Genomic DNA, 25,544 nt, shown 5'->3' with positions numbered 1-25,544 from the left:
TAAGAATTTCCTCTGCCCTGGGGCTTAAAATAATTATTATTATGATGCACTGAAACTTGTATAGTGGCAGAGGCAGCAGGCAATATTTGTATATGCACCAGAGGCCAAAGGGGACTCATAAAATTTACTGTTTCAAACAAACTAATACAGTAAAAAGATATTAAGAATAACACATGATGTTAATTGCTCATGATCATAAAGTTTACCTTTAAGTTTCTTAGGAACTTCAAAAGAATGTGAGGAGTTCACATTCTTTTGATTTATCTGCACAGCCTCTGCCTTTCAGAAACAAATTTGAACTTCAAAAAATACAATAATCCCTGAGATAATTTCATGTCCATCCTGTCAATTGGCCTAATTTGTTGCCATGTGTGTACAAAGGAATTTTTGAGTGTTGAAAAAGAATATCAAACACAGAATAGAGACATATTTCATGATGGGTTTTAAAAAATCTTTATGTGGCAACAAATAATTCCACATATATCATTTACATGGTAACAGAGAAGTTACTGGGTGCTTTTATTTACAAGAAAACGTGACTAAAGATAATAAATGTTACATATTCATATTCTTTCTTTTTTATTCCTACCCATAGGGTAATAGGTCCACAGTACCTTTGAGTGCTTTCAAAAACACACAAACCTAGGTTAACACTTTTTTCATGTTTCTAAATCATACAAAACTGGATATACAGTTCAAACACAGAATGACAATGCAAAGGGACACAGATGCAATGTTACAAAGCTACAGAAAAGATCTCTAATATTCTCCCACAATTAATATAGCCTGTAACAAAGAGCGCAAGCCAAATTTCAGGGTTGTACAGCATGGGCTAATTCTGCAAGTGTGTAAAATGAAATATCTCATTTTCACTTACATATGTAACATGTACTGACATTAGTGGCCCTTATTTGTTTGAACTGCTATGATGATGTCTATAATCTTCTGTCATTTGGACAAACAGCATTCCAGAGTGAAACAAAGAAATTTCATGTTCCTCTTCTGAGAATCTATTATGTTTATGCCAGGAAAGCAGCATACCTTTAACTGGTTTTGATCAAAGTGAATGCTGTGGTGACGTTAACGGAGCACTCTGACATCAAACACTTGGTCTATTGTGAAAGATCCTGGTGATATGCATATGTGTTTACTTTGAAACAAGGTCAGTGATCATAGTGTTAGCACAGGAAATTAAAGAGTGCTTTTTAATGCTTGTAGGGGAATAAATGAGAAATAGGAGGGGAAAGGCACAACTGGGACACCGACTTTTTGCACTCTCACAATGATTGCGCTTAAAATCACTGTAAACACTGTCCACACCAATGAACACTTCTGTGAAGCATCTCACATCTCATTCCCTCTCGGATACATTCTGTGTAATTATGTAAATAAATCGGGATTGTTCACCAAAATGAAAATGATGTCATCATTTACTCACTTACACCAGTTCACGTTGTTCCAAACCCCATATTATTATGAAACACATAAGGAGATGTCATACAGGTTTGGAACAACATGACGGTGAGTAAATGATAACAGAAGTTTCGGTTTTGGATGAACTATCCCTTTAAATAATAATTGCCACTGCTTGGTCCAGCTTGTGACACTTGGAAGGGTGAAATCATTTTGCCCACCCAGTTGTGGCTTCCCCATTAATATAGGCAAATCCTGGAAAATGTTGCACATGCTCATATTCAGAATTCCTGCGTGGGGCCAGAGGGGAGTACATGTCTCCAGTAGAGCCGTAGCGGGCCGTGTGGACAGGGGGGCTGGAGTAACAGCTGTTGGCTGAGGGCACATCCGGCCAGCGAGGGGTCACCGGGGATGAGTGTAAGAGGGGAGAGCCACTCATCAAACAAGACTCCATTCGTGACATCTGGCTGTTGAGTGGGTACTGCAAATCAGAGAGAGGCACACATGAAGATCATTTTACAACAAATCAAGAGTCACTCATCTTCTTTTTTATGTTTAAGTCAACATAAAATTCAAATTGGACCCTATATACAGTATATCATAACCTCTTGTTTTTCAAGCCCTCCCCTACAACCACCTGTCCAGTCTTGGGGAAGCTACTTAGAAACTGTCGATTCTCAAGCTACAAGCTACTAATAACTTGAAATAGTAAAACAACAGTCAAGCCACTCTTTTAAAATGAAGTTAGCAACACTACAACGACAAACAAAAAGAAGCAAACTGCACTGAAGATATTTAAAGAAAAACTTTTTTTTTTTTTTTTTTTAGATATGTAATATGAGCTTTATTGCCAAGTGTTCTCATGAACACAAGGACATTTTTGTGGTAATAGGAGAAACAAGTGTACACAGAACATACTGTGAGACAAATAATAGGACATATAAAACAATGGTGTTTGTACATGTGCAAGTGGTAATGTTTGTGCAAGGTTGGGGTATGTACAAAAATTGAATTAAATATGAGTGAATTTACATATGTACCAAAGATAATTTTTTACATTATTGCACTATGGGGGAGTCCTGAGGCAGTTTAATTGTTCATGTGGAAAATGGATGCATGGATGTCCGGCCAGGGGGCAACAGTTCGAAGAGGAGGTGATCAGGGTGTGTGGGGTCCAGAGTGATTCTACCTGCACCTTTCCTCACTCTGGAGACATACAGAACTTGGAAGGTGGGCTGGGGGGCACCAATAATCCTCTCAGCAGTCCTGACTGTCCGTAGTAGTTGGTGGCTGAACCAAACCAGACAGTTATAGATGTACACATGACAGACTCAATGATGGTTGAGTAGAACTGTATCAGCTCCTCCGGTGGCAGGTTGAACTTTCTCAGCTGGCAAAGGAAGTACAACCTCTGCTGAGCCTTCTTTATAATGGAGTTTAAGTGGGTGTCCCACTTCAGGTCCTGAGAGTATCATTTATCACCTCCACTGTTTTGAGTGTTTTGCTCAAGGTTGTTGTGACTGCACCAGATAGCCAGCTAATCAACCTCCTGCCTGTATGCAGACTTGTCACTGTCGTGGATAAGGCCAAACTTCAGGAGATTGACAGAGGGGTCTTTTGCAGTGTTTCATGTACAGGGAGAAGAGCAGTGGAGAGAGAACGCATCCCTGAGGAGCAACAGTGCTAATAGTGAGGTTCCCGGATGTGAGTTTCCCCTCTCACTAGCTGCTACCTATCTTTCAGAAAGCTGGTGATCCATCGACAGATTGGGGTGGGCACGGAGAGCTGGGTCAGTTTGGATGAGAGAAGGCATGATGGTATTGAAAGCTGAACTGAAGTCCACAAATAGGATCCTTTCATAAATCCCAGTTCAGTCGAGGAGTTGCAGTATATAATGCAGTCCAATATTAACAGCATCGTCCACAGACCTCAGTAAGCAAACTGAAGGGGGTCCAGCAGGGATCCATGATGTCCTTCATGTAGGCCAAAACCAGTCTCTCAAACAAGTTAATGCCAACAGACATCACGTCACAGATATTATGTAATTCTGCAATCAGTTCATCAAATAGTTATATATTAAATTAGGGTGACACTCCCTAATGGAAATTAACCATGGTCAGGGCCGGACTGGCAATCTGGCATACCCGGCATTTTCCTGGTGGGCCAACTGGCCAGCGGGAGAAACGAGTGGGTCGGCCGCGAAATATTCCGAATGTGCCGCGATAAGCAAAAATGAGCCGCCACGTTATGCAGAACTGACCACGAAACGGCGCAGCGATATGCAGAAAAGGACAGCAAACCAAACTGTGCCGCAGCTTGTTAACATGCTATGTTCTAACAGTAGCAATACTTACACTTGCTCTGCCGCAGCAGCAACAGCGTAACCAAAATCCTATCAGCAGGTCATATCCACAATATCATGATAAATCTTTCTGAAAGTTGTCATAAATGAAACGTAGTTAAGTTGGTTGCATCATAACTTTTAGTTATTTACTCATCAACACTGCATCTGCCATACAGAAACATTTTTCCAGTCTGATTAATTTCTGATGGATTAAATCAAATCTGGTCCTAATTTGTTTAGTTGAATATTCTGTTCCACTTAAAATGAGTCATGAATGCCATTCCACTTCAACTTTAAATGTATTTTTTCAGGCACAATGCTTAGAAAACTGGTTAGACGGTGTACATTTTACAAATGTGTTGTAAAATTGTGATTTTTTTTTTTTTGTCTTTTTGTTAGTTAAAAACAATCAATCTCATAATTAATTTGAAGTGAAAGGGTTATTAATTCCTTTCGAATAAAATATTAATTTGAACACCTACCAATCTGGAAACAACAAAAGCTCTTTTTGTTGCTGTGGGTTACAAGCCAAACCCAAAACTGAGCATGTCAGATCAAGAAATGTGTCTATATAAAACGTTCTGTTCTCAATGGGGAAGTCAACATAAGCTTCATTTGTCCCTTCTCTATTGCCTTCTGCCCTCTCAAACAAAGCACAGACATTATATCCGTTTTAAGTTGATGGAAAATAAGTGGAAGTAAAAATCTATAACCGCTCTCAAAATAGAAACTGTCCACAGTCAGAGCTTTTATGAAAAGCTGCGGCATGGAAAAAACAAGTCAGGCGGGGTCACAGAATGAGATGTGTTGCTTGGTGACCTCTTGTTCTTGCAGAGAAAAGACACCATTGAATAACAATATTTTAATAAACACATTTTCCATCTAGATCTCCGGCCACAAGTTGCGCAGTCTGAGGCAGTCATTGAGTGGCTGGTAGAGAGGCAGTGAGTGGAGAGAACTAGTTGGGGGAGGAAGGGCCTCTGGGCTTATGCTAGTCCACCTTTCAGGGTCCGTTTCCACTGTGTGGAGTGGAATTCAGCAACACAGACCTCCCGTAATAAAGGCAGGCTGGGGCAGAGAGCTCTTGACAGGAAATTACCATCACACCTGCTTTGGCTTTCAATATATGAGACGCAGACCTCCTCCTCTACATCCACAACCTCAGCCAAACAGTTTAATTCAACCATATTCCATCTGTCACACCCAATATTAAGACAACTCAATGGTCAGCGGCATTTCTGAGCGTATAGGGGCAATAATTCAGCACAGTACAAGCTGTTTAGTAATTGCAGTTGCAAGTTCTTCCAGGTATACAGTAGCTAGTATAAATTCACTGAGCACTTTATTAGGAACACTATAGGCCTAATAAAGTGTCAGATGTGGTCTTCTGCTGTTGTAGCCCATCCGCCTTAAGGTGCAACATGTTGTGCATTCTGAGATGCTATTCTGCTCACTACAATTGTACAGAGTAGTTATCTGAGTTAGCATAGCCTTTCTGTCAGCTCAAACCAGTCTAACCATTCTCCGTTGGCTTCATTAATCAACAAGGTGCTTCCATCCACAGACCTGCTGCTCACTGGGTGTTTTTTTTTTTTATTTTGGCACCATTCTGTGTAAACTCTACAGACTATTGTGCATAAAAATCCCAGGAGTTACAGAAATACTCAAACCTGTTTTTCACCAACAGTCATACCGCATCAAAATCACTAAGATCACATGTTTTCCCCCATTCTGATGGTTGATGTGAACATTAACTGAAGCTTCTGGCCTATATATGCATGATTTTATGCACTGCTGTAACACGATTGGCTGATTAGATAATCGCAAGACCAATTTCAACTGTAACTCCTAGAGCTTTCAAGCTAGTCCCTCAGTGTACTTTATATTCTTAAGTGATCCAACATAAGGTTTTCATGTAGCTGACAATACTGTAAAATAAATCTCATAGACTTCTACTGAAAATTACATAGCATTCAAACAGTAAAACTCTTTTCAATCTGCCCAAGCCTTTAAATTGCCCAAACCTTTTTTTTTTTTTCCGGAATCTTTCAAAAGATGGTAACTGCTTTGGCATTTTGAGATTCAGCTTTTAAATAGAGTTACAGTTTAACCCAATAGTTGTCTAGAGATTTAGCAAAGACAATTAACTGATCTATCTTTTTTATTTTTATTATTCAGAGTTGAATATACATAGGTATTAAAATACATATGCGAAATTACCAGTAATTCTGATCAGTGGGAGTTAAGCCTGTATTAAGCCCAAGGTAAGGAAGAATTCTTTATCCAAAGACCTCAGTGGATATCATTTACTAGAACATTTCAGATGCTAATGTCTGTAATGCATCGACCACCATTCACATTCATACTTGCATTCTTCTCTCAGTTACAAACTCTGAAAAAGACAGGGATGGAATACACTTCCACCCTAAATACTGGGGAACACCTTTTTAAATCTGTTATTAGGCCAATATAGTTGATTATAAAATGTTTATTGTGAAACAAGCAGTTTGAAATTAACATTGTTTTTCAGGCACAGAATTGCAAATGCCTTTAACAAACTTCTTTAAACCTCTTTCCAGACACAGAGGTATGAAATTTAGGATGTTACCCATTAAAGGTGGAAACTAAATTCTGTAAATATACATTTTATGATAAAACTTGTGTGCTCATGTGAATACCCAAGGATATTACCAAATATTCAAGATTGGGGGAGGCCAAATCTAAAAGTTTAAGAATTGGTTATAGGGTATACCCATATTGACCAACAATAATAAACAGTAAAATGTTCAAATTATATTGTGAGACCTATGTTTTTAGTATGTTGAAAGAAGCCTGACCTGTGCAGAGGTACGGTGGTATGAAGAATAGTGCAGAGGTGTGTGCAGCCCTGGTTCATGGGTCAAACTGGAGTACTGGCTCTGAATTGCATGATGGTGCTGGTTTGCGTAGCTACTGTAATTATAGCTGCCAGTATACCTGGAGAAAAGGTACAGTCAGAAGAACCTTTAGAAACATTTCATAACAAACAACAAATCCACACACGTTATTTCAATAGATAAATTAATTCCTAGTCATGACGTGGTTGTTTCAGCAGCTCACCCATGCTCATCCCGATGGGAGTAAACTGGCATCCTGTGGGCAGAGGAGGGGGTGTGTACAGGGGGTCCGCCTCGCATGCAGGAAAGCTGGGGTCCGCTCTCGGGTGGACTGCCACCTGAGGTTGTCACTGTGTATGTAAGGGACCAGGTATATGACTGAACAGCTCCTGGCACATACACAGACATAAATATACAGAGAAACGTGTTTGGTGTTTTAATTATATTATCTTTCTGTGGGATTCAGGTTTAAGTGATGCATAGAATGGGGCAGAGTTACTTGTAGTGCTAAATGTGAGCCTTCATACTGAGTATATTTCTGTGATGGCTATGTGATTTGGGTTTTATAGTCAGTTTAGAGTTAGTTCCATAAAGTAAATGAAAAAGAGTTCACTAAAACATGAAAATATTTTCTGACATATTCCAAATCTGTATGACGTTCTTTCTTCTGTGGAATGCAAAAGGAAATTTAGCTCAACAATCACTTTTATTGTATGGAAAATGCAATAAAAGTGAAAGGTGACTGATGCTGTCAGTCCCTAACTTTCTGCCTAACATGTCCTTTAGTTTTCCACAGAATAAGGAAAGTCATATGGGTTTGGAACAATATGAGAGTGAGTAAATGATGACAAAATGTACATTTATGGGTGAACTATTCCTTTAATTTTACAGCTCAGATCTTTTTACCTGTTGTAGTAGATGTGCCGGTATACTCTGGAGACTGGGCTGAACTGGGGGAACATGTTGCCGGTACTCCCACTGAGGGAACGGACTTGGCAGGTGAGTATGGTCCAGGTGATGTTGATGTGGGAGTGGAGCTCATCAGCATTACCTCTTCCCCAGTATCTGCTGTAATAGATCAAAAACAAAAAACACAAAAAAAAAATTGTTGAGCCAAAGTTTTCAAACCTCTGTGTCAATATCTCAGATTTTCCCTCTTGAAATGACCAGCATGGTGGGTCAGAAGTGTAACGGGAGCCAGTTGTTACAAGATAGCTGTGCGATATGTATAAACCTCACTCCCCTGGCCTCAGGAGGCACACTAGTGACTGATGCTAAGGGCTGTAGCCTTTAGCCTCCTTGTTAGCATGCCTGCCTCCCATGCCGGCTGACACCGGTTCGAATCCCGCTCATATGGAGTAAAGCAGGACTGGTTACAGTGGTGCCGTGACCCAGATGGGAGTAAGGTTTAGGGTGGTGAGTGTCATGGGAGCCAGCTGGTACGTAATTGCTGTGTGATATGTGTAAACCTCACTCGCTTAGCCTCAAGAGGCATGTTGGGGATGTAGCCTTTAGCCTCATTGTTAGTTTGCATGCCTCCCATTATAGCTGATGCTGGTTCGAATCCTGCTCGAGCAGGACTGGTTACAGAAGCATATTTTATGTTTTGGATACCCAAAATGAGAGTTTTGTGGCTTTTAATCCATGTGTTAGCTTTGAGGTAATTGCTAATGATAATGTACTCTTTAATGTTGACAAATTAACATTTACCAGATAAACTCATTTAAAATTGTAATTAAAAATAAAATAAAAATGTATGACTCAGCCTGCACTATGCAGATTTCTGTCCAGTCAGATGCTCCATAGAATGAGAATGTCCCTCCCCCTAACACCACCTGCAACAGACTAGCAAGTGGCAAATCATGGTTTATGGCTGTGGTGTAACTAAAGACTATTGTCTATTTTTTATTATTATTTAAAGGGGGACAAGATGGCTATACCAGAAAGATCATGAGCATAAACCAGAGTGGACCAGTGTGGAAATTATTTTTGGTCAAAGATGGTCTTTTCAGCAGGGTTGATTTGCCTATTGCTGCTATCAAATCAGTCTTACCTGATGTTCCCTCTTCTTTCATAGCCCTCATCAGTTCATTGGCTCTCTCTTGGCAGTGCAGAGACTCAAGCAGGTACAGCACATAGTCATCAAACATGAGGTGAATCAAGTGGAATGACCCTATAAATGCGACAAAAAAAAAATCCCATTACCATTAAAAGTAACAATTTGGGGGGCCTGGGTAGCTCAGTGGTAAAGCAACTGGTTGCTAAGGAGGGTAGAGTCACATGGGGTAACCTCCTCGTGGTCTACATAATGTGGTTTGTTCTCGGTTGGGCGCGTGGTGAGTTAAGCGTGGATGCCACGGTGGAAGCCTCCACACATGCTATGTCTCATTGGCAACATGCTCAACAAGCCACGTGATAAGATGCACAGATTGACGGTCTCAGACGCGGAGGCAGCTGGGATTCGTCCTCCGCCACAGGGATTAAGCCGAATCACTACGAGGACTTAAAAAGCACATTGGGAATTGGGCATGCCAAACTGGGAAAAAAAAAAAAAAAAGGAACAATATATACTACCAATTCAAAAAATCTCCTGTCCAAAACAAGTATTGCATTAATACTTTTAAGGAGTTTTTAAACAACTAACAACCTTAAAGGTGCTATATGTAAGATTGACAACAAGCATTTGAAATGGGTACTGCAGTCCAAATTCAAAATATTGGAGAGTTGTCTGCCCCGCCCCACACTCGAATCTCATGCAGGTTGCCAGAATTAGTCAACTCAGCATCCGTTTTAAAGGATTTCTGGGCTTTAAGCTGTCTCCATCTTCCAAAAGCATCTCCAATATTTAACCTTGTTTTACTACGCTTCTGGTAATTGTATTTTTTAGACAGAAAGTTAGGCTTTTTAGGTCGTGTGGAATATGTTATCTCTGATCCAGTTCGTTTGCTGGCTTCCATGGCTGCAGCTCGCAGTGTTTTTGCCTGCAAACTTGTTCAAATCTGGCAACCCGGTGGTGTCGAAATACTATTGGTGAGTGGCCAGTGGGCGGGATCACACAGGCCAAAACATAAACATAAATTCTGTCCCGGAATGGAAATTTTAAAGTAGAATATACTAGCTGTAGCATTGTTATCGGAGAAGCCAGTATTTCAACTTAGCATGTTTCCTAATTCTAAGGACATATTATGGTCATTTTATGGTTTAATACAGTAAAAATATTACATATAGCACCTTTAAATGTAATTTGAATTAAAACCTTTGGGAGCTTTAAGTGAACAAATTGTTTTGATGTTGCACATTTAAATGATAAGAGCTCAGCATTGAGTCAAACATACTTTAGCATCAACTGAGTCTATCTCTAAAATTCTATAGAATTACTGGAGCATATGATGCTTTGAGTACATGTTCTGAATGAGAGGGGGAAGAATTCACAAGGAGCATGGCACAGTCCTTGCATTGTGTTAGTAACTCCAGCCACTATGTGCATAATAAACATTGTGGCTATTCAGTGGACTGGGCGCAATACTGCCTGGTCATAAAATGGGAAGAAGGGGGAAAGACTTGGTGGGGTTAGCCTATGTTAATTAGCTGTTTTTTTTTTTTTTTACTGAGAGCTGCATTATCGAAACACAGCAAGCAGCTGTGCCTTTGATATTCACAGACAGAGCTGACACAGAGGGGGCCTTTACCTCTTTTATGGCCCTTCTTTCAGTTACTTTGCCCTGGACAGCTAGATGGTGTAAGCCAAGAGTTATCCAAGCTGCCATCTTAGTTGAGTTGTGTTTTGGATTGAGAAAATTTTATTTAAAGGGATAGTTCACCCATAAAGTTCTGTCATCCTTGTGTTTTTCGAACCCATATGACTTTCTTTTCATCCGTGGAATGCAAAAGAAAATGTTAGGGACTGACAGCCTCAGTCACCATTCACTTTCATTGCATCATTTTATCCATAAAGTGAATGGTGACTGAGGCTGTCAGTCCCTAACTTTGTGGCTAACATCTCCTTTTGTGTTCCACATAAGAAAAAGAAAGTAATATGGGTTTGAAACAACATGAGGGTAAGTAAATTATGACAGAATGACAGACACTTTCTTATGATGTGTTACATTCATACGAGCAGACAGAGAAGTAAGTTTGAAGTAAGTTTGGAGCAGAAGAAATAGAAATAAACCTTGTGTAAATTGTCATCTTTACGCTAAGCTAAAATGCTATTTCTAGCCATTTTACATGCACATGTTACCAGGCACAATCATATTTTTTATCAAGAAAATTCATGTTGCATCGTAATTTCTTTTTTTCTAGTAAGGCCAAAAATCTTATTTTTTATTGTTTTCCTCTAAAAATATCTAAAAATCCTTAAAACAAGATAAATTAGATTGATCTTGTTTTAGAAACAACATTGCATAAGATATTTTGGTTTTTCAGAGAATGTATTTTTAACATGTGTTATAGTCAAAACAAGTGAAACAAATCTACCAGTGCTAAAGAAGTAATCCAAAGTATTTAGAATACGTTACTGACCTTGAGTAATCTAACGGAATACATTACAAATTACATTTTACAGCATGTATTCTGTAATCTGTAGTGGAATACATTTCAAAAGTAATTCGCCCAACCCTGTCTGGGTTATTTCAGTTTATTTTCATATAAATGTTATTATATTTTATTTTTATATTACTGCACAATATGGTTTTATTCATTAACATTAGTAAATGCACTCCTATATTCACTGTGCACTTTCACACTGAGAATAAATCAGTTCATCCAAAAGCTGAAAAATGTATAGAAAACAAGGTGCATTTCGAAGTGTTCTAAGGCAATGCATTCACTAAATAGGGAGAAATGGAGCATCCTAGAGCTATCTATGCAGCTCTCTATGTTCATTCTCCTAAAATACGACCATAATTTCAGTTTCAGGCTGCAGATGATGTTTGCGCCACTCAACATGTTTGTTAGATATGGGACAATGGTAATCAGTACATAGATTCAGACTTTCTAATGTATAATTTTATTTTAACATGTTTGGTAATGACTGGATGATGCCGGCCATTACTGTGAATAATAATTAATTATGCTAATTTCTGATGTAATGTCTGTAACATGACCAACACTCCTGGAAACATAATAAACAATTTGATGAAAAATAATCTGACTTTCTATTGCTTGGTTTTATTTAACATTTTCCAAATGTTAATGGATGGACATATGTGGACATCCATTTTTAGGAAAACCATTTGCTCAAGAATTGTTTTTATTTATTAGGTTTTTTTTGTGCTTGTTTATTAGGCGCTACTATTTACAAATCAAAAGGGAAATGAAAAATACACACATCAGTCATGCTCGAGTTAAATATCTACTCTACATGACTGGATGGTTGTAACAGAACATTGCAGCTTTGTCTGACTCACCAAAGCTAGGTGCGCTATGCAGAGTCATATCCCGGATAACCCTGGTCCCGAAACACGACCACATGAGCAGGAACTGCTGTGCTAACCTCTTCAGGAATCCAGGTCTCTTCCCCACCACCTTAAAGGAATATTACCATGAGAAAAGCCTGGGGCAAGGCAGAGGGGCTTTAACCTTTGGGTCCATACTAGGGTCTAACCCCCAAGAACGAAAAACATGTCAACAAGTCAACTATTTGATTTGCTCTTAGGAAAACACCCTCCCATTAATCTATTGTCTGGTGGGTAGTAGAAGTTCCCATGGCAACTAGATTTACAAGCCCATATCTGGACTATAATGGACGCAAAAAGGGGCCATGAAGACATTAGACATCATAAAGTTGGGGAATTGAATCACAAACAGTCTTAAGTATGTTGTGATGGCCTTTAGTTTGACTTGGAAGGACACACAAACAGGGCTTGACAAGGGCTAGAGTAGAAATGTATGACAATTCATGAAATGTATCAGCGCAAGTTAGATTTAGTCACAAACAATTATAGGAATGGAAAAATAACTAAAGGCAGTTTATCTTCAGCCAATTCAAAAAGTTGTTTTATCTAACCATCTTTTCTAGACAATGAGATATCTGGTTATCTAACTATCATATTCATCTCAACAAAGACTGTAAACAAAGCAGAAAATTCATTAAATGGACTGTGTACTGACCCTTATGACACATCTATCCACCATAGAGTCCAGCCACTCAATGTAGGCTTCAATGGGCGACTGATCCTCCAGCAGCCTGTCAAATTCTTGATACACTTAAAAAAGAAACACAGAAGAAAATGGACAGATTCACAATATATTCTCTGAGTTAGGGGAGGAAATAACAAGAGGACAGAGGAGTAATCTCTTCTGAGGATGACATGAGTGAATCTTTGAACTTTGACCCGATCAGTCATGTGAGGGTTTGAAGCTAAAATGAATTTGAATTGCTCCTCGGGGTGTCAAACTGTGAGGTTTCACCTCTCAGTGTCTGTGGTTAAAACTCAGCACTCATGATCGTGGGAATGATTCAGTGCTGGTTGACTGCTACTGTGTGAGATCTAACTGGTGCAAAACATCAACCAGCGGGTGTTTCACCACATCGCTGCATGTAAATCTGCATCAATTAACAAACTATAAGCACACTCCACAAATCCTTGCTAAAGGCATTGACATTAGATGAATAATTCAGAATCTGTCCAGAAATACCTTCCAGCTAAGACTTATCTGATACTTTTTCCAATTCAAAACCTATCCTGAAATGCATCAGTGGAAGACTAGTCTCAGCCTCAGACGGCACAGCCACAGTCCGTTCTCTAAGCGTTTGATGCACATAGCACACAAAACTACAAAACTAGCACAAAACTGTGAAATTCTGTGATGAGGTTTTCTGTGCTGGACTTAGACTCTCTACACATTCTTGGCCAACTGAAGCTGCTATAGACCCCAGATCTAGACCTAAGACTAGTGGAAGGCCACATTTTAGCCCGCATCATATTGAATATCAGACTGCTCCTTACATTGGATGATAAGTCTTCTCTGGTCTTCTCTGGATTCTTCCATTGTATAAAGAGTCTGTTTTGTGATGCTGTTGAGGTCTACATTTCTCCAGTCCTCCAACATCTGAAAGGTGATGTCTGCACTATGGATCACTGTTCGAGAGGCCTGCAAGAGCAAGTGTGCTGAATTCAATTATAATACTGGCCTGCATTATTACTGATCATGTAATCTTTTGAAAACAATACAGAGGACCCTTCATTGTGTGAAAAGTGTAGAGTAGGAGAAAGAGTCTTATACATCGAAATTGCTGTTTACCTGGCAGAGATGGTTTAATGATGTTTGTCGTTTAAGTATCTGGGAAAATCGTCTTGACACTGGGGAAACAACGTCTTTGTGTGAAAACAGCTTTGCAATATCAGCAAAATTCAAATGCTCAATGTTTGTGAGAGTACTGAGTATATTGGCACCAGTGTTGGGTAAGCTCATTTAAAATTAGTAATCAACTCCAAATGACTACATTACGGTACTAATTACTTAATTGAGAAAAGTATTCACATTACTAATTAATTTACTTTTAGTTTCTAAAACACTTTTCCACTCAAAAAATTCTAAATAATGTCAATATTTCTTTCTTGTTCATTATCATACACAGCGCCTCACATTTCTTCTTCACAATGATTCGTTATGCGGCCATAATTCATGTATTGTACAAAAATGTAATGCTTAAAAGTAAACAAATTAACTGAAAGTCAGTAACTGTTATCCGATTACAAGAATTTAAAATCTAATGCATTACACTACTTTTTCTGACTTATAAGTAATTACATTACAGTAACTAATTACTTTGTAACTGAATTACACGCAACACTGATTGGCACCTACATTCAAACTTTATGTTGCGCAAGTTCTCGGGTAGGTCATGTAGTGCCACCTTCAGCCACTCATCCAGTTGCTTGGCAAACTTCCTGATCACCTGAGTGAGGCTACATTATTGGAATACACAAACAAGAACAAATGAAAACATTCCATAAGTACTTCAGACGTAAATGTCTAAGATTTCCAATTTATAACTATTTGTCTTGTGTAACTAAAAAATGATTTATGCATCATTGACAGGATAGCTTCTGGGAGTATAATTACCCTGACAACATCTCAAAAATGTGGTATAATTACATTTCCCTGGTTAATTAACTGTTGTTAGTCAGGTAATGCTAGCTATGGTCTTTCATCTCTATGGAAAGGATGGTATTTATTTAGCTTTAATACAAATGTACATTTGAGTAAAGGGAAAATTGCTCTTGGTTGAATGGTTAGGGGTTCAGCAACAGGTGTCTGATGGTGTTGGATGTAAAATATACTATCCATTTAGGTGTTAGGTGCTAAAAGTCAACATGAAATCAAAATTCACTCCTTAATACAAGTAAAAAAAAAAAATAGACCTATATTTGTAGTCTCAAAGAATATTTGGTAACACTTTACAATAAGGTTTATTTTGTTTACATTAGTAAATGCATTAGGCATCATGAACTAACAACCAATAATATATCTTAGTTAATGTTAGTTAATAAAAATACAATTGTTCATTGTTAGCATAGTGGATTAAAGGTATAGTTCACCCAGAGATGAAAATTCTCTCATCCTTTACTCAACCTCATGCCATCTAAGACATGCATGTCTTTGAGAAACATGTGAAAGCGATCTGAAAGGTGTGGGTGAGAAACAGATCAATATTTAAGCCCTTTTTTCATATAAATCTTTCACATTCTTTTTAGTTTGTTTTTAGTGATTCACATTCTTTGTGCATATCGCCACATACTGGGCAGGAGGAGAATTTATAGTAAAAAAGGACTTAAATGTTGATCTGTTTCATACCCTCACTTATCATATCACTGAACATATCTGAAGACATGTATTAAACCACTGGAGTCTTACAGATTAATTTTATGCTGTCTTTATGTGCTTTTTGGACCTTCAAAGTTTTGGACACCATTCACGTGCCCTACATGGACCTACAGAGCTGAAATATTCTTCTAAAAAACTTAATTTGTGTTACGAACAAAGAACAAAGAAAATCATGCACATCTGGGATGTGATGAGTAAATGATGAGAATTTTCTTTTTTGGGTGAACTTTCCCTTTAAATAATGTTAACAAATACAACATTTGATATTAAAAATGTATTACTAAATGTTGAAATTAAAATTAACTAAGATAAATAAATGCTGTAAAAGAATTGTTCATCGTTAGCTCAAGTTAACTTCTGCTGTTAACTGATGTTAACATATGGAACCTTATTGTAAAGTGTTACCAAGTATTTATATCAAGACAACTTCACTATCCAATCAATTCCCATTGGATAAACACAAGACCCTCCCTAAATTTTTTTCCTTGTTGAATATCCTATTTTACTAAAAACTGCTTAGTAGTTAAATAGGTTGCAACCACTGGTTCATGATGACTTTAACAGGTTCTCAAATCTTCCAGAGAGTCATGCATGACAACAACCCTTGTATTGGACAGAAAACAATGTAACAATTTCAAGTGTCACAACATCATCGAGCATCCAAGTTGGATAATTCTTCACTTGTGATAGGCAGAAATGGTAGGGACTAACCTGTCTGGTAGAGCCTGTAGGACTGTGGGCATGAGAACCCCTGAGATGGCCTTGTACAATATGGAGTCGCACACACCCACTATGTTCACCACTGTGGAAGAGCCCAAGACAGGCAGCATGTGGGGTGGCATGCCTTGCCAAAAGTGCAACAGGAAACTCTGGACCTGTTCATGCAAATAAAATAAGAGTTGTGATTACACATAATAGAAGAAATAATTCCAAAATGCATGACTGGAAAATAAATTCTCACCTCATCGAAGTTGGCACGAATGACTGTATCCAGTATCCTCTGGCAGTGGGTTCTGTACATCATGATAAAAGTTGAGACCTGTTAGAGAAAATAATTTTGTAACACTTTCTAATAGAGAACAATTCACAAAACTCTGTGAAAAATGTGATTTTTCACATAATGATGTCATACCAAATTCATTTCTGATTCATGCATTAAAAAAAAAACTGACACTGAGAGACTATCTCTGTGAATGTAGATAAATACATATACCAAACAACAAAAAACCTTTCATGAACAATGCCTATTGCAAGTCCGGGCCAAATCAGTGTATAAAAAGAGGCTTTAAAGATCAGAAACTCACAAACCATTTAAAATTACAGGCGCCTTTTTAAAGTGAGACAGCTAGTGCCCATCCTTTGTCCAATGCAAGATCTTATTATCTACTAGAAAGATTAAGAGTTCGCTAGGAACCAAAACATAAATCCTCAAGGTCCTCATCTAAATCCAGGCCCAGGGAAAGTCCGCCAGTCCCATGAAAGCAGGATCAAGAGGGGTGGTTTGTGGACAGGAGGAGGGGAGGGGAGAAGAAGAGGTTAGCGTTTAGAGGTTTTAGTGATCTGTTTACCTTCTCCTCTGGCAGGCTGGTGGGCAGATTTAAGTCTTTGACATTTGGAAAGTCTGGCAGGAGAGTGCCCAGCTTGGAGCGTGGTGAATACGCCACTGTCTGCTTGGTGACCTCTTTCTTGCCTGTCTCGTTCACCCATGCAGCGCCCTTTTTGGAGTACATCACATCATAGTACTGGGAGCCCTCCTTCACAGCGATTCCATAGTAGTGGTACCTAAGAGGGAAAAGTGTGGCATAGCCAATATTAGGATTAAGATTTTGTCCTTTCAGGTAGATTTGCACTGCCACTTTTAGTAAATAAAACATTTGTATTGGCATCTGTTCTGTGTGTATTATTTGGTGATGTGGATGTCTATGCTTTTCAAATATCTTTAGGACTGTACCATTAACTTTACAAAATAGACAACCACTCTAAAGTTTGGACATATTTGACCTAATTTACACATCTCGTGATCTAACAAATGTTTTGACTTAAAGGAATATTCCAGGTTCAATACAAGTTTAGCTCAACCGACAGCATTTGTGGCATAATATTAACAAAAAGTAATTTGCACTCATCCGTCCTTTTCTTTTAAACATGTTTTAAATCCAGGTTACAGTTTGGCACTTACAATGGAAGTTAATGGGGACAATTTTTTCTGATTTAAAGGCAGAAATGTGAAGCTTATAATTTTATAAAAGCACTTACATGAATTCTTCTATTAAAATTGCATGTGTTATTTGAGCTGTAAAGTTGTTTATATCATCATTTTTACAGACATTTTAGGGTTTGTTGACATTACATCGTCATGGCAACACAGTTGTAAAATTGGCTATAACTTTACACAGAATAGGTTATTAAATGATTTTAGCACACTAAAATCATGTTCACACACATATTGTTTATGTCTTGTGGTTATACTTTTGAAACAGTCAGTATTTTAATGTTTATGGATTGGCCCCCATTCACTTCCACTGTAATAAAGTTCAAATTAATTTTTGTAGTAATCAATGTTATGCCACAAATGCTGTTGATTGAGCTTAACTTTTATTAAACCCGGAAAATGCCTTCTGGTCATAACTTACTTTGATTGGCCTCTGGTTCCCAGTCTTCGCGTGGTTAATTGAGGGAACTGTTGTCGTATTATCTGTTTGGGTTGGGTGAAAATAAAAAAAAGTTGTAATTTCTGTTAGAACTCTTTGTACACATCTCTTGTCACCTAGCCACTTCAGCTGTGTTGTTATATTATAGAACAATATCTTCCCAATCATCTTGTCAGATCCATAACATGTCCAATGACATTTCTTTTCTCATCAATCTTTCTCTCTCCATCTCTTTCTCTCTGCTTTTTGTCCACTAGCTCCTTGGTCCAGCTCCCGGTGCAGAAAACTTTGCAAACAGTGAAGCTCTCTATTGTGTGGGATGAAAAAAAGAGGCCAAGCTGTGCAATTTCTGTCAGGCTTGGCTTGATAAATGAGCAGACAGGGAGGCAGGTCCAGCTCTCTCTCTCTGTTTTGTCCTAAATCAATGAAGCCTTCCTAAAAGACACCCCACGCTGCTCCAGCCACTGATCTAACATTCCGCAACATCTCACCCTTCCAAATTTCCTTTAATTACACATTAATCCAGGCCCCCTCTCTTTTTCAATATCCTCCAACAGGACCCGGGGGAGCAGGATAAGGGTGTCAGAGGGGTGGCTATATGAGTAGGTGGGTTGAGGGGTTGTGGGAACAAGGGTGAACATGTTCATTGTTTACATTGTCCAGCTATGAGTTTGCCGAAGAGGTGTAAGAAAAGACCACTGGCTGTGGCTCTTCATAAAACCCAGAATTATGTCATGCTTTTAATTCAACAGATGTTTTCCTAACTATTTCATTTGAAAATGTAAGTTTATATGCTCTTTGATTGGAGACAAAGTCATTTTAATAGAAATACATCATAACATCAAAACATAATTATCATACAAAGACTCTAAGCCAGCCAAATGAAGAGTGCATGATCTGAGGCATAATACTAAATGCAGGCAAGTACCTTCCCGAAACTAGCAGCGTTGACCGGCTGAGAATCATGCTTCTCGCAAAAGTCCAAGTAGTGCATGTACAGTGCACTGCGAGGAATACAAACACCCTCTGTGATTTCGTAGTTCTCCTCCAACCTGATGATAAAACACAGTTCAGTCAGTGGGAATAGACCTCAGATAGACAGACACTTTCCAATACATATCATATGTCAGTATTAGACAAAACAAATGTCCATGTGAAACATGACATAACTGAAGTTCTAAAACAAACATAACATCCCGATTTTTTTATATTGTGCATCTCCAAGTGATCTCTGGGCACTTTATTTATTTATTTAAGTTTCTGCCAATACAAATGAGTGGTTCAGTACTAAGCAAAAATTTTTATATTTCCAAATCAGAGCAACAAAGTATATAACATGTCTTGAAAAAAAAATGATTAGGACTGGTTAATCCATACCAATCTGAATCTGATGTTTGAGAAACCCTTTACTAAGTCACGTTTTTCATTTCATTTGCTGGTATGCAAGATGGTATGTAGTCTGGTAACATGTAAACAGTTTTTGTATGAATTACTGATCCTTTAATTTGAGATTTTAACATTTTAGTTCTCACTCTGGGAGGTTGCAAATCTTTTTTTAAATAAAGTTTTCAATATCTGAATGTTTTAAATGGCCTAGTTAATGATAAATATTTATGATCTGCCTGCAATAGAAAAATGCATGATTTAATATAAAAGCATGCAGCAAGTCAAAACATTCAGGACATTTTTACAGAAATGAGCACTGAAATTAAATGGTCTGATTTCTCAAACTCAAGAAGCACTTTCTGACAGACTGAAGTTGTTTGCTGTAATTGTCATTGAAATAGCATATCTACCTAAATTAAAACTATGTCCATAATTTTACTACCATTCAAAAACAGTCCTGTAAGACTTCAGCTGAACAGTTTCAGGTTTAGAGAATGAAAACCAGTGATGTGTAAAATTGGACTTACCATTGTAATGTGGCAGGTGTTGAATGTGGTTTAGATGCCTGGTTATTTTCCTTCTCTTCATCTTTTATAGAGAGAAAAACAAAATCAGGTTCAGTAACGATTCCTAGAATTAAAATGATTATACATCTTGCATGGGATATAAAGTGGTCAAATGTTGTTGTTTTTTTTTTTTTGTTATTTATTTTTTTTTTTTTAAGGGGTGTTCAGTCACACATAATTTTCACATTCCATTTGTGGAAATAACATAAATTTTTTAATTAAATAAATTCAGTTTTTTTAAATTAATTAATTTGTTTAGACTTACTTTCGTCGTTTGACATATTTCCAATAGACGTGTGACTGGAGACGCGCTTGCTGTCGCTTTCGTTCAGACATCTTTCAATCCAGCTCTCTGCAAAATTAAAAAATACATTACTTTTTAGGGTTGTCTTCTTTGTACTTTAAAAACAATAGAACACTTTTTTTTGTTCACAAATTTACAAATTTTTTCACCTATATCCACTTCAGCCGTTTGTTATTTTAAAGAAAAATACTTTCCCAATCATCTTGTCACGTTGTACTCATCTTAAACGTTATTTAGCTTCTTTTCAAATGCATTACAACATTAGCGTACATGAATGAACATACAGCAAACGCAACAGGTGCATGAACTGCGATGGGGTTTATAGACAACAATTTTTCTATTCTTTTTTGAATTTCTCAAATCTTGAAACAGTTTGCCAAAGTGTTGAAAATAATAGCAAATTATATTCTGGTTCACATTAACTGTCAACATCCACTTTTGGGTTGAGTACAATAAACATCAGAAAACATGGCTGCATGCCGTTGCAAACCCGGCCTAAAGATTTGAGGGGCATAATAATAACAACGGGTTCAATTCAATTACAATCGATTGTGTGGATCTTTGGGCAGCTGGGATTCTATTTGAAATGTTTTCAGCAAAACGGTAGGAATCCCGCATTGTTCCCGAGGCGATTTACAGGCGCTGTTCCATTGATTACGCGCGCGCACTCCTCCATTCCAGTGTCGTCATAATAGAGCCTTTTTTTAGCGTCATTCTCATTTTTGCTATGTAACTGGTGTCCTTACATCACAAAACTGAAACACCTGTAATATGATTCGATTCGAAGTGATTTCAATTCTGTTTCCCCACACAGACGATCACCCCACACAACGATCACCATAGCAGCGGTTGCCAAGGCTGCGAGTCGGCTGAGTAATCAGTACTGTGGATGCATCAGATGCCGGTTGAAGTTATAAGGAAAGTTAACTTTTACAGGATGAAAAGCTGTTTCACTATATTCGGGCATTTAACCAATCACACAGCCGCGAGTTTTCATTTCAGCAAGTTTACAGAAGTGGATTAAAATGGATGGAAATATTATTTTATGACAGTAAATTTGCATTTGGTAAAATAATGGATATGCTCAAATCTACATTCTCATAGAAATATTGACTTTGGAGTTTATGCGCACACACAATTTAGGTTAAAAGCTGGTCGAAAAATGATGATAGCTATTAACGTTCACAAATGTCTAAACATATCCCTTGCATTATACATTATATATTTGATCAATAATGATAACAAAACGTCTAAATTGTTTCTATGACTTTGTGTAATGTGTAAAGTTTAGTGAATGACATGGATTGGAATCCAACTAAACGACCATTTTTAATTTAATTTAACATTATACGTTTTAAACATTATTAAGCCTAGGCTATAGTAGGCTAGTGGTTGTTTTGCTGTTTTTTTTTTTTTTTTTTTTTTGGTGCTTGGCGGTTTGATGCTTTTTTGAAGCTCACCGATCGAATTCCTTTTCCAAATGTTAATAATCCAAGTTTTCTTCGTCAGTGTCGTCTCAGTCAGTTCCGATCAGATACACAGTCTGTAATTGAATAATTTGCTCGGTGAACAGTTTAAGTACTGCTCTAAATAATTGGATTAAATCCAATCTAAAGGTGAGACGGCTCTGAGATCATTTATCGTCGAGCACTGAACATCAGACAGAGAAAATGTGACACCAAATATGGCAAATAATAATAGCCTAACTAAAAGGATGCCTTCATTAATAACCATGCAGAATATTTGCTTTCGCAAATAAATCTGTAGTCTACAATTAACGTAAATATAGGCAAGATTCTTCTTTATTATTATTATTATTTTCAGTTTTAAACACCAGGACAAGACATCTGTGACAAATCATTTTTACGAATTATAAAGATGTATTTTTCATTTATGTGTCCAGGAGAAGCAATTAGTAACCTATATTTATATTCAAATGGTAGGCTACTGAGCATAGTTCCAGTAAAAATGTGGCTTTAGCAGGTGCATCACTTAGTCGCATAAACGTCCTAAACGATGTAACTTTTTAGAATACTTTCAAACTGGAAGACAAACTTCTAACTGTGACTGTGAAACAAGTTTCAATTTAAGGTCAGGTTGGGAGTCCTTAGAAGCAACGTCCACTTCACATAAATCCAAATTCGTGGAGAACGCCCATGCTTAGCAGTAAAACAAGGCCCCAAAACTTGCCAACTTATCTCTTGGTGTACAAGATTCAAGGCACAGAGTTCTCCGGATGGGTCATTTTTTTTTCATGTTAAATAACTTTTTCTGATGCCAAACTCAGGTCAAAGAATCCCAAGGCCCAGGTTTTGCGTTCCAAAAGAGCCCGGTTCCCAAGCATCCCAATGTCATGGCGGTGCAGCAGGAACCAACCTGTGGAATCCATGTCAGGCTCTTCCAGCAGCCCACAATGCATCCTCTTCCCATGCACGTTCCAGGGGCTCTTTTGAGAAAATGGCTCCGTGCAGGACTCCCCCTCCTCAGCTCCCTCCGTCTCTCCGAGAGAACTGCCCGCTGCAGAGATGCATAAGATGTGAGGTCCGTAGAGAAGGTGGTGGTGGTGATGGAGGTGGGGGTGCGGGTTCTAGAAGTGGGTGGGTGGGTGGATGGATGGATGAATGGTGTGGGGGGGTCAGAGACTCCAGAGATCCAGCAGGGGGAACGCCAGAGCCGTCAAAATGTTTGCTGATGTTTCATGGGAAAGGGGCTGATTTTATAGGAGCCTTGATGGGGGCCATGTCATTGATAGGCTCGGAAGGCTGATGAATGGCTTCGAGTCAGATGGGGATGTGGCAAGGCTCACTGGAAGTCTTTTGTGGGGCTGTTTTGAATATGAAAAGCTCCCTTCCCAGAAAAAAAAGAGGCTTAGATCTACGCAATCCCAGCACTGTGGCCTCCCCATCTTCCATTATAGCATTTAATACGTTTTCATACCCCCTCCTCACACACAAACACACTCTGCCCCCACTGTTTTAGTTTTAAAGTTCTCCATCCAAGGGCCACTTTTTGGCCCATTGCGGAACTTTTTTGATGTCTGTGTCGTCCCTAATAGGTCTGGAAACTAGAGTGTGAGTGTTTTGTTAATTCATATCCAAATAAATCTAAAAATATCACAGAACCCTGCAATCACATTCTTTGCCATCTCTGACACTATCTGACCCCATCCCGCTTTTGACGACAAATGTCAAAACTGAACTGGAAAGAAGTTTTGTCGACTCAAAGAGAACCCCCTTCCTTCCCTCTCCTTGAAGCAACCTTATTTTAGTGTGCTGGGAGGAGAGCATAGACACAAAGGGGGTGTAAAAGTGTAGAGCCTGAGGCAGGGAGGGCTCTGATGGAGTGCCTACAAACTGCAGAAGGGAAAGCTGTGATTAGAATATGAATGGAACCACGGGGGGAAAAGGGAGAGAGTAAGTAGGAGAAAGGGTGATTATGGTGGAACTGCTCCCACTTGTTGGATGGCAGTGGAAGACTCTCTCCTCCACGTACAGACTGTGCAGGCATAGGGATGCGACCATGGGCTCCAGACTTCATTTACGGCTCTATTTACTAGTCATTTGGGGTTTAGACGATCTACAGTAGACCCAAAAAGTACTTTGACATTTAAGCCACAGTTTAAAATGAAGATAACACAAATTTGGACACTTTCTGTTTGTCAGACTTTAGTGAAACATGTCCAGCGGTAATGTTATGGACTACACCTGCATTTGTGAACTTGAAAGGAAACTTGACTTCTTACATCCACTAAAAATCACATTGGGACCAGTTGATTAAGTCATTGGAAAAAAGGCTAAGAAAAGTGATTTTAGTTCTATGAAAAGGTGAACTTCATTTGTGCCACTTTTTTTTTTACATTGTTACTAAAGCAATGGCATTTTTACATTAATTTTGGCCTTTTAGGGAGAAATTACTTTCTTTGCAGTTAAATGTCACCATGGCATGCAAGTTAATGACAGCTATTTTAAGGGCCAAAGCATCTACGCTACAGTTGGGTCATCCAGTGTCAGTTTAGAGGTACCTCTCGTGTGGGAAAAAAAGCATGCTAACAAAACATAAAATTTAATGAATAATACCATGATGCATCAAAGTAAAATGGTGCAGAAAGAGGAAAAATGTAAAGATTCAAAAGGCCAATATACCAACAGTCATTCGAATCTGTGGATGGTCAGAGAGAGCAAAACATCAATGAAAATCTCCTAATTACAGTTTCAAAGATGGGAGGAAAGGAGGGAGGAAAGGAATCTCTCCATCCACTCATCAGAACATTTCCTTTTTCTGTCCATCTACTCTCAGTCTCATTAGCCCCTCATTAGCTTGGACAGGTGCAGCCAGCCAAAAGAGACACCCTCAGACCCTTATACCACTGTCAGTGCCCATTCTACCGATGTGAGATGCATTCTTCCAATCAAAGCCTTCCACGGCTGCTTAGTAGGTGGGAGCAATCATTGAATAGTGGGTGTTTAATTAGTGTAAAAAAAAAAAAAACAGTGGCAAGGTGGTCAATGTATCAACAAGCTATTTTCTGCTGTCAGTGTTGTCACATTAACACTTAATCACGATTGCTCAATACGTCTACCCCCCCCCAGTAAAAAGCATAATGTACACATTTTTCATCATTTACAATTAATTATTGTAAATCATTTTTTATTATTCTTATTCTCAGGGTAAACCAAAAATTAATAATTATACATATTTAAACAGCAAACATATATAAACCAAAATAAATGTAATGTATCCATTACTCCCAAGCAAAACTTTTTATTTCTTTTGATATTACAAAACTAATTAATTCGATTTTTGATGTTTAACAAAAAGTACAACCACAGTAATGTGATTCAATGATGATTCAACTGATACTTAGACATGAATAATTTTTTGCAGTCCATAAGTTAATAATACTGTATCTCTCCACTGTACGTAAAGGCAAATCTGCAGTTTTATTTTCACTCATTATAGCGAGCCAGTTTGAGGCGAGGGATGATGTTCATGGACTGCAGTTCTTGGAAGAGCAGTTTGCAGGCATATGGAATTCGTAGAGATGACACATGGCACGAAGACTTGCAGTAATGGCACCTGCAATGCACAGATGAGAAACCGCTCATTAATATGAGGAATTATTATGCTGCAGGTAATTTGTGTGTGTGTGTGTGTGTGTGTGTGTGTGTGTGT

The 25,544-nt window shown here is 38.3% G+C and overlaps 2 protein-coding genes across 3 annotated transcripts in view; both read right to left on the bottom strand.

The window, feature by feature from the left end:
- Window positions 1-443: 443 nt before the first annotated feature.
- Window positions 444-23,006, bottom strand: LOC127661824 (transcription factor RFX4). 2 transcript variants are annotated; one of them, XM_052152742.1, is made up of 18 exons: window positions 22,749-23,006; window positions 20,334-20,420; window positions 20,030-20,090; window positions 19,045-19,168; window positions 18,099-18,160; window positions 17,034-17,247; window positions 16,427-16,504; window positions 16,177-16,340; window positions 14,446-14,546; window positions 13,879-13,937; window positions 13,584-13,728; window positions 12,745-12,839; window positions 12,042-12,159; window positions 8,687-8,806; window positions 7,540-7,701; window positions 6,857-7,022; window positions 6,595-6,733; window positions 444-1,894 (listed from the first exon to the last, which is right to left on the bottom strand). In XM_052152742.1, the coding sequence occupies exons 1-18, from the start codon at window positions 22,789-22,791 to the stop codon at window positions 1,622-1,624; spliced, it is 2,211 nt and encodes a 736-aa protein (XP_052008702.1). In that variant the 5' UTR covers window positions 22,792-23,006; the 3' UTR covers window positions 444-1,621. The 2 variants fall into 2 exon arrangements, with proteins under 2 accessions (XP_052008702.1, XP_052008703.1); XM_052152743.1 differs by having other exon boundaries at window positions 6,857-6,983.
- Window positions 23,007-25,039: 2,033 nt separating this feature from the next.
- The window catches only part of LOC127661696 (DNA-directed RNA polymerase III subunit RPC2), a 32,979-nt gene continuing 32,474 nt past the window's right edge, over window positions 25,040-25,544 (bottom strand). Inside the window, exon 28 of the mRNA XM_052152527.1 lies at window positions 25,040-25,448. Coding sequence (XP_052008487.1) covers window positions 25,319-25,448 — 130 coding nt within the window. The 3' untranslated portion in view covers window positions 25,040-25,318. The remainder of the gene's footprint in view (window positions 25,449-25,544) is intronic.

Source organism: Xyrauchen texanus, chromosome 21 (assembly GCF_025860055.1).
Source record: "Xyrauchen texanus isolate HMW12.3.18 chromosome 21, RBS_HiC_50CHRs, whole genome shotgun sequence".
Taxonomy (NCBI): domain Eukaryota; kingdom Metazoa; phylum Chordata; class Actinopteri; order Cypriniformes; family Catostomidae; genus Xyrauchen; species Xyrauchen texanus.
The sequence above is the reverse complement of the archived record's forward strand: the minus strand, read 5'-3'. Positions and strand labels throughout refer to the sequence as shown.